Here is a 16,396-nt window from a genome sequence, read left to right on the forward strand (position 1 = left end):
AAGAAGGAGTAGTTCTGAATTGAGTTAGAAACTGCCACACTTTACTATAAAAATGTTTATTTTGCTACTCTATCAGTTATTTATTTAACACAATAATGATTCAACCTATATACACAGTTTGCAAAAGCTTTTGCATTTGCTCGTCTGAACACTTTGGTGTATGGTTGCTCCTTTCCGGAAAAAAATCAGTGCCACACAGGGTGTAATGGGTTTTCTGGTCTGTTTTTAATAAAAAAAAAAAAAAAAAAAAAACAAGAAGAAATGGGTTGTTAGCATGAGTGGCAGCAACCACCACGGTCACACAAAGACAAGAATGCCACCCATAGACACACAAACTTCCATAAACACATAAATCAATCAATCAGTCAATCAATAACTGCATCAAAATAGCATACAGTAATTTAAAGGCTTTTTTCAAGAAACTTAAAGACACTTCTCAAACCACATGAACATGAAACACGAGGATAACATAACCTTTATAGGACCATACCAGTGATTTTAAATATCTGGCTTATATACCACAATTTCCCCACATTTTACATTGCAACAAACCATTTTGCAAATCATGCAGAAGTACTCAATTTTTCTCAACATATAATCAAAATCCCTCCATTTTCAAATTTGCAGTTAAGAAAGCCATCGCCACTCATAAACCACAGAACTGATAATTGGCTGTGGAAAGCAAATGTCTCCCCGGGGACTATTTGTCGGTGGAGGGACGGCATCACTCTGCCCAATTTCCAGTCGTCATGCCGTGCCTTTGCTTTTAGGAAAACTAATGAGGACGACTTTATTACGGTGAAGGAATACTGCTGTGAAGAAAGTCTGAAGTCTCTGAAAGTTCATTTTCATATCATAGTGAAATGAATGGAAACCAACGAACGCTGGACAAAAGGGAGGAAAAATGATATCGGAGTTCTAAAATACGACTGCTTGCCTCAGGAAAAGATTAGTGAAGTTTATACATTTTGTAGATATTAGCATCTCATGATCCAGCTATAATGTGACTGTAGATCTTGTTAGTGTTCTCGTTTATGAAGCAGCAATATGTGGCTTCAGCTCACATGACCACACTCTCTATGAAACAATGAGAATGCACAGAGTCTGTGTGCATTGGCATTTTGTTTCGGCTTAACACAGTCTAACAATATAGGCATGGCATGTTAGCTATAAGGGTGTATTTGTAAAATACTCCACCCCCCATCGCTTTTTCCTCTCTTTTCACCTGTATCTCCTGACTCCAGAACCACATCCTCCTCCACTCTGGGCTCTAATCCCTAGATAAGCCTCTATAATGCCCCACTGAGGAAGAGAGAGAGAGAGAGAGAGAGAGAGAGAGAGAGGAAGAGAGAGTCTGAGCTTAGTGACCTTGCAAGCTGATTACAAGCCGGCCATGTTTGACAAACAGCCCTGCATGGCCTGCTGCACGGTAGAGTCAAATCAAACATCCAGACACATTTGCATGTCTAGGATGGCAGAGATGGTTAGGAGGAGGGTGATAGTGATGAGGATAAGGAAGAAGAGAAATTTGCTCTCCCACATGCCTCTGCATTAATAACACATCACGCTGCACACTCGTGTCCGTCCCTGTAACGTGACATCCTGAACTCTTCGGTCTCATCAAATCCACTTGAGGCTCAGCAGGCCTGACACTCTGCTTTGTGTGTGTGTGTGTGTGTGTGTGTGTGTGTGTGTGTGTGTGTGTGTGTGTGTGTTTGCGTGTAAGGTGGAGGACACATCGGCCACAAGAGGGCAGCAGAGTACTTCTATGATTACACAAGTGTCCTGGTTTGAGAAAGTGTGCTCCCTGGTGGGTAGACTATCTCTTCCCAGAGGAACAGGTAAATATATTCAAATATGTTCAAATATATTGTGTTGCACAGTTTCTACTGCTCCAAATGCTAACTGTTGCTTATCAGGTCAACTCAGTCAGTGATTTCTTTAAAGTCCCTTCTTAAAACATCCTTTTACTATCTTGTATTGGTTTTCATACTTTGTGATAATGTTAAAAATAACTGCCTTAATACTGTGAAAATAATACCATATTTTTCAAAATGGGTGAACTATCCCTTTAAGACCCACTCAAGTTAGAGATAGCTCTAGATGTGACAAAAAGGGATGTTTGCAAAACCTGGGTGGAGCTGTGAGCTACTAATATGGCTGACAGCATTGCATCAGATGTGCTGGAGTGTCTAAGCTCCCGCCTCAGTTTGACATTTTTCAACACTTTCCCTCCTTCTCTGCAGCTCCAGCCGGTCGGGATATTCCCAGCTCATACACTGCATCAGTGACACATCAAACTGTACATTTGTCACAATGGTAGAGTTACCAGTGGTCAAAGTCAAGTGGAAACCTGGTATATCTAAAATATAATCCTTAAACTAAAGTTCAAGTTGAAAGTTCAACTAATGTTAAAACCTAATGTTTTTGCTTTACACAGATCAGGTCTAGTGACCATGATTGTTTTTAGTCATGAGGCAATTATGGCTCCTTACTTTGAAATGACTAGCAATACACCCTCTTCCATCTAGATTATGACATGTCTTACATGTAAATGCTACTACCCACACAAATATATGTGTTTACATATCCTTGACTACAGTGACATGCACAGACAAGGCCCAATTATTTGGCTACCTTCATGTCCTCATAATCTCTTCGCTTGCATATTGGACATATTTTTGCACTGCGACGCTACCAGAATGCTTTGCATGGCTGAACAAATCTCCACAATCTCTCCATATGTCAGCCTTTCAGGACTTAAGAAAAACAAGTTTGGTTGTAGCTCAACCACCACACAGTTATCAGCTTAACAACTGGGATTTTTAAGTGAAAAATGGCAATTTGCTTTTTATTCATTTACTTTAACAATTGTTTAACCAGGCAAGTCACCAAGAACAAATTCCTATTTACCTTTGCCATATCCTATTAATGTGTCCTGCTGCAGCAATTCCAGTATGATGAATATGACGGCCATTACAGTTTCATAAGAAATAACAACCAAACAGCAAACAGGCACAGTGGCATTTTTTAAAAATGTATGTATTTATTTTCCATTGCCATTGTAAATGCACTTAAATCAGACAAGCACAAGCTATGGTCATCTGGCCCCACCCTTGGGTGCAGTTGAACTCCTCACTGTTACGCAGACTGCTGGCCCAGGGCAAGTACCTTGTTCATTTGCATGCCGAGTTTCATTAGAAACGCACTGAACTCGATAAAGTCCACCTTGGTGTCCTTATCTGCATCCAGAATCTTGAGAGCATCCTGTCCTTTTTTATCCAGCATTTCCTGCACAGGAGAACAAAACAGCAGAAGTACTATTAGAAGCTACAACTCAAAGTTCAGCAGATGAGCAGGGAAAAAAAACAATTAACATTTGATTAACAACAATCATCTTGTCACTTTTTTGATATGGTATTACAGGTAGGGATTCTTATGTATGGCAACAGGTGCATCACAAATCAATACCAGCAAATTCAAATATTGTAATATTGTTTTTGTTTGTTTGTTTTGTTTTGTTTTGTTTTGTTTTTTGTTTTGGAATTGACATTGAGATATGAGATATATATAAGAATACATAAATGCATAACCTAAAGAATATATAACATAAAGAATACATCACCTAGCACAATAAAGCAGACCTCATTTTTTACCACCTCTGTCAACACATTATACCTTCCCAGCTGTGTACAGTACCTTGATGTTAGGCATCTCTTCTTCAAGCAGTTGTTTCACCTCTTGTTTGCTCAGTGTGTCTTTATCACCATCCTTGGAAGCATGTTTATGGAAAATTTCAGCAATACAGAAAACAGCCACTTCGAGTGCCATCACGGTTTCTGATCAAACAGGTGAAGATGAAGGTCAAAGGCTGAAGCTGGCCGGTCAACAGGGTTGAGCGTGGATAGAGGAATGGAGAGAGACACGTCCTTTTATAACAATCTTTCAAAATTGGGTTTGGCTAAAAAAAAAAAAAAAAAAAGAAAAAGAAAACACTATGGGTGTGACATGATGGTCACACCCATAGTAGAATCAGGTGAAACCAGTGCAGGAGTTTCAGTGGTGTCTGGTTTGCAAGATTGTGTAACTGTGTATGCTATGTGTATAGAGTCAATCAATCAGCCATTCAAACTTAATTTATAGAGCACAATTACATGTTAATACAAAGTGCTTCACCCAATAAAACAGAACATAAAAAAACAGGAAGCTGTGAGGTTCCTGTTAGAGGTTAATCGAGGTAAAGCTATGATAAATCTCAACAATTTGAACTGAGGAAACACTGGAGGCAGGATTAAGACCAATCCGAAATAGATACAAACTTAAAATAGCGAAATAAAACAGCAATAAAAAGGGGTTAGGTATGAAAAATAAAAACTGTAAAAAGAAAAGAGGCATACAAGAGAGTAAAATCAGATGTAAAAGATAAAATTAAAAGACTAGGGGTAAAACTGACCAAAATAATTAAACGAATAAACAAACAAACACCAATAAATGAATAAATAGATCATTTTAGTTATATATAGAAACTTTATATAGAGATATAGACACTTTCTCTTTGGTCCCCTGGCCTGGCGCCATATTCCAGAGAGAGTGTTTATGTGACACCTGAACACCACAACCACATGTGCTATTTATTATTTAATATTTAGGAAAAGTAAATAAAATAAATAAATGAGTAGGATTACTATATTGTACAGTTAACTGAGGTTTCTACAGTGATGTTACTGTAATATACAATTAAAGTAACGCTTAGGTACTGTAAAAGTGAAATACATTGATTGTACTATAAATTTGAATTACAGTAACTTAACTGGCAACACAGTGGGAGTCACAATTTACATGCCGTAGTATGACAAATATGTCACTGTTGAAGTTAGACAGCAGTATAGTGGTCATTATATTAACCCTGTAAAGCCTGAACTATGAAAGAATTGACAGAAAATTCCATTTTTTTGAAATTGAACCTTTTATTTAGTCCTATAACAAAATGTAAAAAAAAAAAAAAAAAAAATGTTATTACACGATCTTTCTGTTGTACGATATATGATATGTACTTGAAGTGCCAATGGTATGGTCCAGGGTGAACAGGGGAAGTGTTCAAAGGTATACAACAGTATTTTGGTCAAGTATTGATTAAACTGAAAACGGAATGTGTGAATTGATAACGTGTATCATATATGATACAAATGGCTTCATAGGGTTAAATTGACCAAAAAAGTAAAAATTATTTGTATCTCATCTATTCCACATGTGCATCTTACATTAGCTTACTTTCAAGAGGATAGACACGCTGCAGAAGACTCGGGGTGGGCTGGAAAGACCGGATAAGCAGAGTGCCACTGAGTAGAGGGAGACACGCCCAAAGGGTGCAGTGCTCTAGACAAACACAATGGGAACCATCTTAACTGCTCAAACTCTCTGCATCTATACTACAATACTAAAGGATTTCACATATTACTCACACATTATCCATATTGTGGTGGGACAAAAGAGCACTGACAGTACAGAATGTTTTTCAAAGGTGAGGCTTGAATGGAGTGGAATGCATTTTCTCAGTGTGTGCTGCCTCCAACCATGAAAGCTTTCCTTGCAAGCCTGATGAGTGTGAGCTTTTTAAAAGGAGCATTTGATAGTGTTTTACTGTTGTAAAACTGTAACATTACAGCCCTGTTTTTCTGTTGGATCAAAGATGGCTGGAATATGAGTTTTCCATTAATGCCATGGATAAAAATGTGACCCACAAAAGAGGAAACAATAAAGACGGATCTCAGAAAGAAGATCCCTCTAGAGATCCCAATTTTGTTGTTGTGGGGCTTCCGCACAATCTTCATAATCTGAAATTCATAGCTTCGCCCTGCACAGGCTGTTATGGTCTCTGCCTGGCCAGTGTTTTCCCTGTGTTCCTGTGTTTCTCCCTCCCTTGTGTTCTCGTGTGTGTGAGTGTGATATGGGTGTGTCACTCCCTCTCCCTCTCTCTCAGCACCTTGCTTCACCCTACGCACATGATCCTGCTTGCCTTCAGTGCACCTACCTCTCAACAATTCATCAGATTTGCAATGTAAGAACCCGGCTCTCACTCCCAGACGTTGCCTCAGCTTCTGAGGATCACTGCTCCGACCTGCCTGCCCACCTACATCCTCTCCAGCGTTTCCGCCAGCCCTATCTCTGCCGTCAAAGCTCCCATTCCTTCTCCTGCAGCAGCAGCTATCCTAGCCTTTACAATAAACTCCTTATACTTACCTGTGTTTGGGTGCTCCAGTGCGCTAACCTGACACAGGAACTTTGTGTCATTTAAATAGCTACTAGCCCATTAAAAAGCAACACCTGGAACACCTACTGACTGCCATAAGAACTTTCTCAATATAATTTCAATCGATATAAATTAGTCACCAAAATAAAAGCCTTTTGCACACTGCCCACAGTAATCACAAAAAAATACCAACAAACACAACACTCGCCCAAAATGCTAGGTGAGCGTTGTTGTGCCACCTTGTTGGCTTCTGTGTGGCTTGCACAAGGCTGTTAGGACTTAACATGTTCACTCTGACCAAAATATCAGTGTATCCTACGTTTCCATTGCAACAGATGGAAGCCAGTCAGTGTAACGTTAACGCTGGGGTCAGCCTGTTTCAAAAAACTCAAAAAGTCAACATAAAGTAATACAGAAATACAGTAGCTTAGCTTTAACTCTGTTAACCTTTGGGTGATTGGGTGTGTCGTTGATGGCTGACATTTTCGATATTGTGCAACCACTGTGCTGGAGCAACAACTGTTATTAACATAGGCATTCATGCATTGCAGTGCCAGGTGGGTGTTGAATGGGCAGGTCACCAACAGCTTGAGGGGATAAAACAGTGCTAATCGTTGCCAAAATATAAGCTACACTGCTGAGAACAAACACACACATCCAACCCAGGCACACCCACTATGACCTGAGGAAGGTGTCAACCACCACTTCTTGCAAGTGTTGCTATCTTACATGACCACACATTTTCTTCCTTGCATAGGCATGCAAAACTAGTACCCTACAAGAAAATGCACAAGTCAATAAGCTGTTTGATGTTGCCTGAATAGAGGCCTCACAGTGCCGGTTCCTTAAGTTAACGCACACCGCATCACGTCCATGCAGCCACCATAGAAGCGAAAGACCTAAGTACAACTGTTTGCTGTGGTCATTTTGCTCGTGCAGAATAAACGCCTGTTGTGGTTAGTTTCCATGGTAACAGTGCACATCAGTGGGGGCAGAAAGTATGTCACAACCGCTTGAGAAATGAGGATATATGAGCCAAGCAGCCACAGCACAAAATATTTAATAGTTAACAGTTAAAAGTTACCATCAGTTGGTCCAACAATCCCCAGTGGCCACTGTTCTTTGCAATGCCAACTATACACATTAAAGGGACATTTCACCCATAATGTGTCATTTTTCCAGTGCTCACCCCCAGCTTTACTTGCAAGCGAGTGATGAGTGTAAGTTTTTTAAAAGGAACTTTTGATAGTGTTTTGCTGTTGTTAAACTGTAAAATTACTGGTTCAGAGATTACTGGTTCAATTATTGGTTCAGAGATTGCGGATTTTTCTGGAATTTGAGTTTACCATGAATGCTTGTGAAATCTTCCTTCACTGGGGGTTGAAGGTAGTACATGTTGAGTACTTGATAGAAAGATTATGCATCTTTATGTCATATATAGTGTGCAAGGCCTATACAAGTGAAGGGTTGGATGGGTGTGTTTGTTCTCATAAGATGGGTGTAGTATTTTGGCAATGATCACCACTGTTTATTCCTTTGAAATCTTTCTGAAGTGCCTGTTCACCACCCAACTGGCACCGTGACACATGACTCCCAGCATTAACTGTTCTTGCTTTGCCACAGAATGTTGAGAATGTTCACGATAAACAACACACCCAAACACCATCCAATCATGTCCACAACACGCTTTAAATTTGGTGACTAATTCATACTGACTGACATATAGTTAGGTCCAGAAGTATTTGGACAGTGACACAATATTCAAAATTTTGCCTTTCTACACTACCAATAGTAGATTTGAAATGGAGTAATCAAGACCTGATTGAAGTGCAAACTTTCAGCTTTAATTTAAGGGGTTGGACACAAATATGGTATTAACCGTTTAGGAATTACAACCAGTTTTATACATTGTCACCCCATTTGCAGACGTTCAGAAGTAATTGGACAAACTGTACATGACATATACGTATAAATATAATTATAAGGATATTAAATATTTGGAGGAAAATCCTTTGCAGTCTATGACTGCCTGAAGTCTGGAGCCCATGAACAATATCACCAAATTCTGAGTTTCCCCCTTTGAGACGCTCTGCCAAGCCTTTACTGCAGCTCCTCCAGCTGCTGCTGGTTTGTGGGTCTTTCAGCCTTCAGTTTGGTCTTCAGGTGAAAAGCAGCTCAGTTGGGTTGAGGTCTGCGGACTGACTTGGCCATTGAAGGATATTCCACTTCTTTGCTTTCAGTAACGCTTGGGCTGCTTTCGTTTTGGGTCATTGTCCATCTGCACTGTGAAGCTCTGTCCTAATCAGTTTTGTCTGAACCTGAGCAGATAGTTTGGCCCTATAAACGTTAGAATTCATCCTGCTGCTTCCATCAGCCGTCACATCATCAATAAACACTAGTGACCCAGTTCCACTGGCAGCCATGCCCATGCCATAACACTGCCTGCACCATGCTAGACAGATGATAAGCTCTGCTTTCGGTCATGAGCTGTTCCTTTCATTCTCCACACTTTGCTCTTCCCATCATTCTGATACAAATTCATATTCATTTCATCTGTCCAAAGAACCTTGCTCTAGAATCAGGCAGGCTTTTTTAGATGTTTTTTGTAAAGTCTAATCTGGCCTTCCTGTTCTTGAGTGACACCAGTGGTTTGCTGTATATCCTCTGTATTTTCTCACAAACGTCTCTTGACTGTAGATTTGGACAGTGATACACCTACCTCATCCAGAGTGTTTTTGACTCCCCTACACTTTGTGAATGGTTTTTTCTTCACCAGCGAAAGGCTTCTTTGGTCATCCACTTTAGATGTCTTCTGTGGTCTTCCAGGCCTTTTGGTGTTGCTGAGCTCACCAGTGTATTACTTCACCTGCACAGACACCTCTTTGGATCACATGTTGAACGTTCTGATAAACAACAACCAAATGCAAATGCAAACACTTGGAATGAACTCCAGACCTTTTTCTTTCTTAATTTGTCACGGAATAATGAGGGAAAAGACCACCATCTTTTATATAATGACTTAAGACTGAGCGACACAGATTCTATGATGATGATTTTCTAAGTTCCACCAGGAAAACATGATCTGGATAAAACCCAGAGAAATGTGCATCAGAAGAATTCTGTCAAGTCATTTTGACTTGTCTTGTTGGAAAAAGCAGCCCAATCTCAGGAACTCTCTTAACCGTAACCTTTTGTAGTCGTTTACATGATGAAAAAAGCCAAAATGGAGCATTTGAGTTGTGTCACATAATCATTTCAAGGTGGACAAACAAAATCTTTATATGACTTGTATTATCCAATCTGCGCTTCAGAGTTCGTCATCTCAAAAAAAAAAAAAAAAAAAAAGAAGAAAAAGTTGGGCTCAGTCAAATGCAAAAGTATTTCAATAACATTAATGCAGTATTTTTCTTTTAAAGCCACTACATGAGTTTTGCGTGCCTTGTGAGCTCAACATGCACAAGAGGAGGCATGGGAGACAGCAGCCTTGACTGTCACAGACGCTGTTTCCATTTCCTGTCATTGGCCTATTATATAGAGCCATCTGAAGACCACAGTTTCCACCCACCGCCCGTGTCGCCCTCTGACTGCATCTTGGTTGTGAAATCAATATTTCACACATATATGACCTCACTGAAAAGTTACCACAGAGCTTTGTCAAACTGCTTGTGTGTTTCCGCTTTAATCTGATAAGGTAATAGCATAAAAAAGTCCAACAAAAAGCACTCATCTAACTTCATTTATAAAATCCTGTGTTTACCAAAAAATAGCGGCTATTTACACTTTTATAATCTTAGTATATACAAATGGAGGTAAAATTGCTGGAAAATAAATGTATGTACACGCATGAAAGGGAAGGAGGATTTCACTGAGCAGATCCACATCCATTGCCTTTGGTCTCCACACGCTCAAAGTAGTCAAAGGACTCATACACTGGCACTTGGCACTGTTAGAGAGAGAGGAGAGAGACGGTCTTAAAATGTGTGGAACTCTATCTGGTATCAATACAGTATATCAGATACAGGCACATGTCAAACAAGTGTGGTTACTACACTGCTAGTCACACTCCAAGGTCAGAATTGATAATTGACCCTTTACAATATGTGAGGGGCAGGCTGCTGTTTTTGTTGAGCAGTGACTTTCCAGCACGGATTGAAAAAGCATAACAGCAGCAGTAAGAGTTGAACCTTGGACAAAATACTGTAAACTATATTATATAACATATTCTGAAGGCACAGCAATGATTATTTGGATCAGATTTTGTGAAGTTATACATGCTGAGCTCTGTGAATGATGGAGAGAAAAAGGCCGGGCAGCCATGTAGCAACTGGTAACATAATAACTGACTGATGATGTTATAACTTGTTAAAATGTAGTACAATGCCCATTGTAATGGATTAAATATATTAAAACTTAATATCATAATTTAACAGTCATGAGCAATAAATAATATATAATAATGAAATAATAAATCAAGCTGATCACATTAACATATTTTATCATCAGATAAAATATGTTGCACCTCTTATGATGTCATAGGTCTAATAACCAGTCAATGTGCAATATGATAAAATATTTGTACCTAATCCATTAATGTATGGCATTAATTATTATGTGAAGACAAAAATAAACCACTGCACATTGAATTAATTTTACTGTAACTTTACTGGGAGCCAACAACACATTTTGCTCGTTGCCTCTTCAAGTTAACTCAACAAAATTTAGTGGTCACAGGTGTGATAAATACATATTGGTCACATGACCAGTCATCACATATTTCATTTATTTCAAAATGTTCAGCATTTTAATATAAAGCTGGTAAATCATACAACATAACCCATGGATTTTTGTTATGTTTTACCTACTGCTAGACTCTTTTAGCTTCATGTAAGTGTGACTGGATCAAAAAGATCTGCATCAACAAAAAATATACAATGAGACTAAAATCCCACGCAGGCTGATGGACTTTAAATTTGTTGTAGCTGTTTATTTTTGGTCATGTTAGCTTTAGAGGGAGACATTTCGCTACCTGTCAGCCTCCCTTCATTCCACCTCAGCTCAGAAAACTCTAAGTAGATCTATTCAAAGTGTTTTCATGAAAAAAGAATGGATTGAAAATGTGGCTGAAATTGATACCGCAAAATCTGGACCAGAATAGTCAAAGGTTTGACCCACAAAACTTGTAATGACTCGCTAAAGTCTGAGCAGTTAAAAAAAAAAGACATAATCTAAAATTGCTGGAAATTTGAAAAAAGGCCTCTGTTGATCACCTCAAAATACTGTGAAATCACCTCAGAGAATCCTGTATTACACTGAGGATGCATCGTTTATTTTGTTCAGTTTGTCATGTACTGGTATGCACACTATGTCTGTGGACTCACCCACTGGGAAGAGCCTCTGGAGGAGCTGGTGCTGTGTCCATCCACCCCCACCTCCACCCCCTCAGAGTCACTATGAGGAACCTCATAGATCACCCTGGCTGCTCGCTCTGAACCTGCGAATCCAACACACACATTTTCATTGTTACATTGTTTGTAACAACTGTGTTTTTCCAGAGAGTGTAAGAGCTCTCACCATATAAAATTTTCATGAAATTATTATTGCAACAACAAATAACAATATCATGAAGTGAAGTGATCCTTTAAACATTTAAAAATAACCTTCAACATTACTCACTAGATAAAAATGTCAAAGAATATACCAGGAAAGATACAAAAGCAGCCAGTCAGTCTATCAACAGTCATCTCACTAATCCTCCATTCCCCATAGTCTAGGCCAGGAATTTGCATCTTTGTATGTGCTAATGTCACAGTTTGATGTTGCAGTATTGTAGTAATCACGTAATTATATTACAATTTAAATATTTTCATATTGTGATAATGATGCCTATTGCAATATGGCTGCATGCTGGTTTCCTGCACCACTCTACTGCTGTGGAATCTCTCTGGGCAGATGGCTTTGTCAACATCAGTTCAGGCAAATGCATTTGTTTAGTGAAACTATCTGATCTCAGCTTCAGCAGTGGTCTTATATTCTGGATAAAACATTTCCTCTCTATCAGGCCACAGAGTTTCTGGAAAAAGTATTTTGTTTCTGAGCAGCTCACTGTTAGCAGAGCAAATCTCCAGGGCTTTAAACTCTATACTCTACTCTATGTATACCAATGAATTTATGATGCTTGATGAATATGCAGATATTCAGATGATACAGCTTTTGTTGGCCTTTGTATCACAATAAAACAAAAGAACTAATTATCTGTGATGAGCAGGTCTTAAAGAACCATATCAGATTTGCAACCATGTTGCAAATCATGGGGGAGTGCTAAAGATTTCTCAGAACATAATCAAAATCCCTCCATTTTCAAATTAGAATTTTTTGGTTAAAGCACCCACCTTATAATGTTCTGTTTCTGCAGCTAACAAAGTCGTTTGCTCATACCATACATACATCTGTGTTACAGTGAAGGAACACGGGTGTGAAGAAAGTTTGAAGGCTCTGAAAGTTCATTTTCATATCGCAGTGGAATGAATAGAAACCAATGACTGGATAAAGGGTCAGAAAATAATATTGGACTGCTAAAATACAAAAGATTAGCAGAAACATTCATTCATCTTCTAAACCGCTTATCCTCACTAGGGTCGCGGGGGGGTGCTGGAGCCAATCCCAGCGCTCATAGGGCGAAGGCAAGGAAACACCCTGGACAGGTCGCCAGTCCATCGCAGGGCAGACAGACAAACACTGACATTCACACACACAGTCATACCTAGGGGCAATTTAGCTTCTCCAATTCACCTAACCTGCATGTCTTTGGACGGTGGGAGGAAACCCACGCAGACACGGGGAGAACATGCAAACTCCACACAGAAAGGACCTTGGGTGGGAATCGAACCCAGGACCTTCTCACTGTGAGGCGACAGTGCTAACCACTGCACCACCGTGCCGCCCTAGCAGAAACATGAAATATACATTTGGTAGATATTATGCTAAACAGGTAGAATCACTTTTATAGTCCTTCAAAATTACCTCCATAAGCAACACTTAGGAAGAAATATAAAATTTTCATTGAAAGTGTGCTGATGGAAGATGGAAGACATTATATGATGCCTTTGGCAAAAAAGAATATATTCAAAAAATAATTTATGCAACATGCAATGAGATTACCCTTGGGTTAAGTTACTAAACTCCAAGATTTTCATTGCTATATCGGAAATTTTCTGCTCAGGTGTTCCCATGTGATGTGTTCTGATGTAGATTTTGCTGTTTATGACCTGAAATGCTCTTTTGCTGATGATGCCATGTTTTATATTTATAAATTGATGTTTTAAAGAACTATGTAAATGATTCACCAGCTGAGTCAAAGATAACTGTCAAATAGTGGAGAAGACTGGGACTGAGCAGCGTACACCATCCTGTTGTATATCTCATCATCAAACGATTACGAAAACAAAGATAAACTGGAGAAAACAGTGTATAATTATTTGTTTTGTCTTTTTCGATAAAGTCTCCAATACGAGTATTTCTCCTTACTTGTACCTCTGCTCCACCCACAATGTAGATATTCAAAAACATCCCGTCAGACAGAAATCTCTGTCAGTAATTCTCTCTTAGTTCAGCCCCTTAACCTTCAGATAACTTTATTAATTTTGTGATGAGAGACAAAATGTGTATCAGAGCGTCTTCAGCTCAGACCGTTACCAATCAAGATATTATTTCTCACTCCCTTTGAAATCCGAAACAATAACTTTTATTTCTTTTCAAGATAAACACTAATCTCTGCTTCAGGAGATTTTACACAATGGAGATTTCACAGAGCCAATAGGAGTCCAAAAAAATTACAGACATTTTTTTCACTGTGTGATGCATTATTATTTGTCAGCATTTTATCAGCTTCAAGTCCTCATGCAGTTATGAGCATATGGTCTGCACCTTAACCTGCTGAGATACTCCATCCGTTCAGTTTCTGATGTTTGAATGATGATGTTTTGAGTAATGCTTACAGAATTTATTTATTTATTTATTTATATTACCTCATTTCTTTTTTTAAAGATTATCTTTTTGGCATTCCTGCTTTATTTGACAGTCACAGTAGAGATAGACAGGAAAGGCAGGGGAGAGAGAGGATGACGTGCAGCAAAGGACCCGAGGTCGGATTTGAACCCCGGTCGCTGCGATCAGGACTAAGCTCTGGAGCACATGCTTTACCGGTGAGCAGGGGCGCCATATATGGGGGAAAAGTTAGGACAATTCCAAGGGCCCTTGCCTTGCCTGACAGAAAAAAACACACACACACACACACATATATATATATATATATATATATATATGTGTGTGTATATGTGTATATGTATATATGTATTTTTTTTTTTTTTTTTTTTTTTTTCATGGGGCCCAACATTCCTGGCGGCACCCCTGCCAGTGAGCCACCGGGGCGCTCCTTACCTCGTGTCTTTAGCCTCCAAAAGCAGATGGCACTGATCAGGACCAGCAGAGCCAGAACAGCTGCAGCGATGATGATGGTAAATTGGCCAGGCATACCAGTAGTAACTATGTAAAACAAAAAAAAAAAATTTTTTTAAAAATGAATAAAATGTTAATCAGGCTCAAGTTGATAACAGAATAATGTCAGATCCTTTTACAGAACAAAGTAATTCCAATTATGGTTTGACCAAACTGACTTTTGCAAAGAAAAAAGAATGACCATATAGAACGCATAGGCACAAAATGGGCATTTCCAACAACTGAAATCTTACATTGTATTTTGAGTGTGTTGCACATCCATTTTTTACTTAAAAATTATTTTCATAAAAAACAAATCCAAAATACTTCAAGTATGATGCATTTCCCCCCAGAATTTTATACTTCACAAGGTAGAAAAGCATCTGAAATAGAGGTTAAATCACATTAATAGCCATTTAATCAATCAAACGTCATCATATACATCATATTGGCAGTGGACATTGATTGGAGAAGATCTTGTTTTTAACAAAAGGTCAGTAGTGACCATATAGAAAACACAGGTGACTTGTGTCAATATGTGTAAACCTCACTGCAAGACTTTGCACATGTGGCTACAGGCGAATTGTTACATACCCTCAGTTGCTTCATCAGCCTTGTTGTTGTTTCTGGTTGTAACTGTGATGATTGTGCCATTTCCTTCGGCCTGCTGTAACTTTGGTATATCCACAGTCACTTCGCAAATGTATCTACCGGAATCATTTCTTGTAATATTTGAGATGGTCAGAATTGAACAGTAACACTCTTTGTTCTGTATACATCCCTGACTTTGGCTTTTATTGACAATATCAGTCCTAACATGCTCTTTCTCTTTGAGCCACTTTACTATCACTCTTTTGGTGTCCACATTCCAGCAGCAGTCGATGTGGACAGTTTCCCCCTCCATGGTGGCGACATCAGAGGACTGGCTCACATCAAGTTTGTTGTCAGATAAAACACCTAAGAAGAAATAATCCATAAAGAGTTCATTAGCTCAGAATACAGAGATGTAGTGGGGTTTTGGCGTGGATCAACAGCATCACTGTGAGGGTTTTTGTGCATTATCAGTGACAAACATCGCACATGACAGGATCTAAATTCCCCACTGTGTGAAGTCAGCGTTCACCCTCCTAGATTACATTTCAATTTCACTTTCAGGTGCAAAGCAAAGATCATGTTGCACTGAAATTGATGCTCCCCATTAATTCTTCATTTCTGTCTTTACTAGGCACAAGCCAGATAAGCAAACACAATAATTAGTTGTAAGGTTACTCAGATATACGTAGATTCAAATTATGACATAAACTAAATAATAATGCTTGCAAAGCCCAGTTGAAAGCTTTTTGCTGGTGTAAGATGAACAACAATATATTTTATGCAGAAGACAATTCACGAAAACGATTTAGTTTGATATACACTGCAGTTTTAAAGAGCTCCTCGTTATCCTGACAACATCAATACAGTGATTCAAAGAGGCCTTCCTTTGTTTTAATTTTGATGATTTGGGAGTTTTATATATTTCTGTGTACGATTCCACTCGTTTCGACACATTTTTGAAACAGAAGTCTTTTAACAGTCAAGGATGCAGACTAGTTTTATTCATACTTACTCCATGATGAAAGGCCAGAGAGGGAGGCGAGAAGCAGACTGTTTAGT

General features: G+C 38.9%; 1 protein-coding gene and 1 long non-coding RNA gene across 2 annotated transcripts; one reads left to right on the forward strand and one right to left on the reverse strand.

Moving 5' to 3' along the window:
- Positions 1–1,375: 1,375 nt before the first annotated feature.
- On the forward strand, positions 1,376–3,216 carry LOC115377119 (uncharacterized). Its single transcript, XR_003929883.1, has 2 exons — positions 1,376–1,841; positions 2,247–3,216. It is a non-coding gene; the product is annotated as an uncharacterized LOC115377119 (long non-coding RNA).
- A 6,401-nt stretch (positions 3,217–9,617) lies between these two features.
- Positions 9,618–16,396, reverse strand: LOC115377117 (uncharacterized). Its single transcript, XM_030077022.1, has 5 exons — positions 16,350–16,396; positions 15,338–15,700; positions 14,687–14,791; positions 11,629–11,741; positions 9,618–10,193 (listed from the first exon to the last, which is right to left on the reverse strand). The coding sequence occupies exons 2-5, from the start codon at positions 15,645–15,647 to the stop codon at positions 10,113–10,115; spliced, it is 609 nt and encodes a 202-aa protein (XP_029932882.1). The 5' UTR covers positions 15,648–15,700; positions 16,350–16,396; the 3' UTR covers positions 9,618–10,112.

The sequence above is a fragment of the Myripristis murdjan genome, chromosome 18, assembly GCF_902150065.1.
Source record: "Myripristis murdjan chromosome 18, fMyrMur1.1, whole genome shotgun sequence".
In the NCBI taxonomy this organism is placed as follows: Eukaryota; Metazoa; Chordata; class Actinopteri; order Holocentriformes; family Holocentridae; genus Myripristis; species Myripristis murdjan.

What these genes read in the sequence shown, in the direction of transcription:
- LOC115377117 (XM_030077022.1), bottom strand. Translation starts at nt 15,647, where the DNA reads ATGGAGGGGGAAACTGTCCACATCGACTGCTGCTGGAATGTGGACACC. An exon ending in TTGGAGGCTAAAGACACGAG is followed by an intron (nt 11,742 to 14,686) that starts GTAAGGAGCGCC and finishes TTGGATTCGCAG; the next exon opens with GTTCAGAGCGAGCAGCCAGG. An exon ending in CCAGAGGCTCTTCCCAGTGG is followed by an intron (nt 10,194 to 11,628) that starts GTGAGTCCACAG and finishes TCTCTCTAACAG; the next exon opens with TGCCAAGTGCCAGTGTATGA.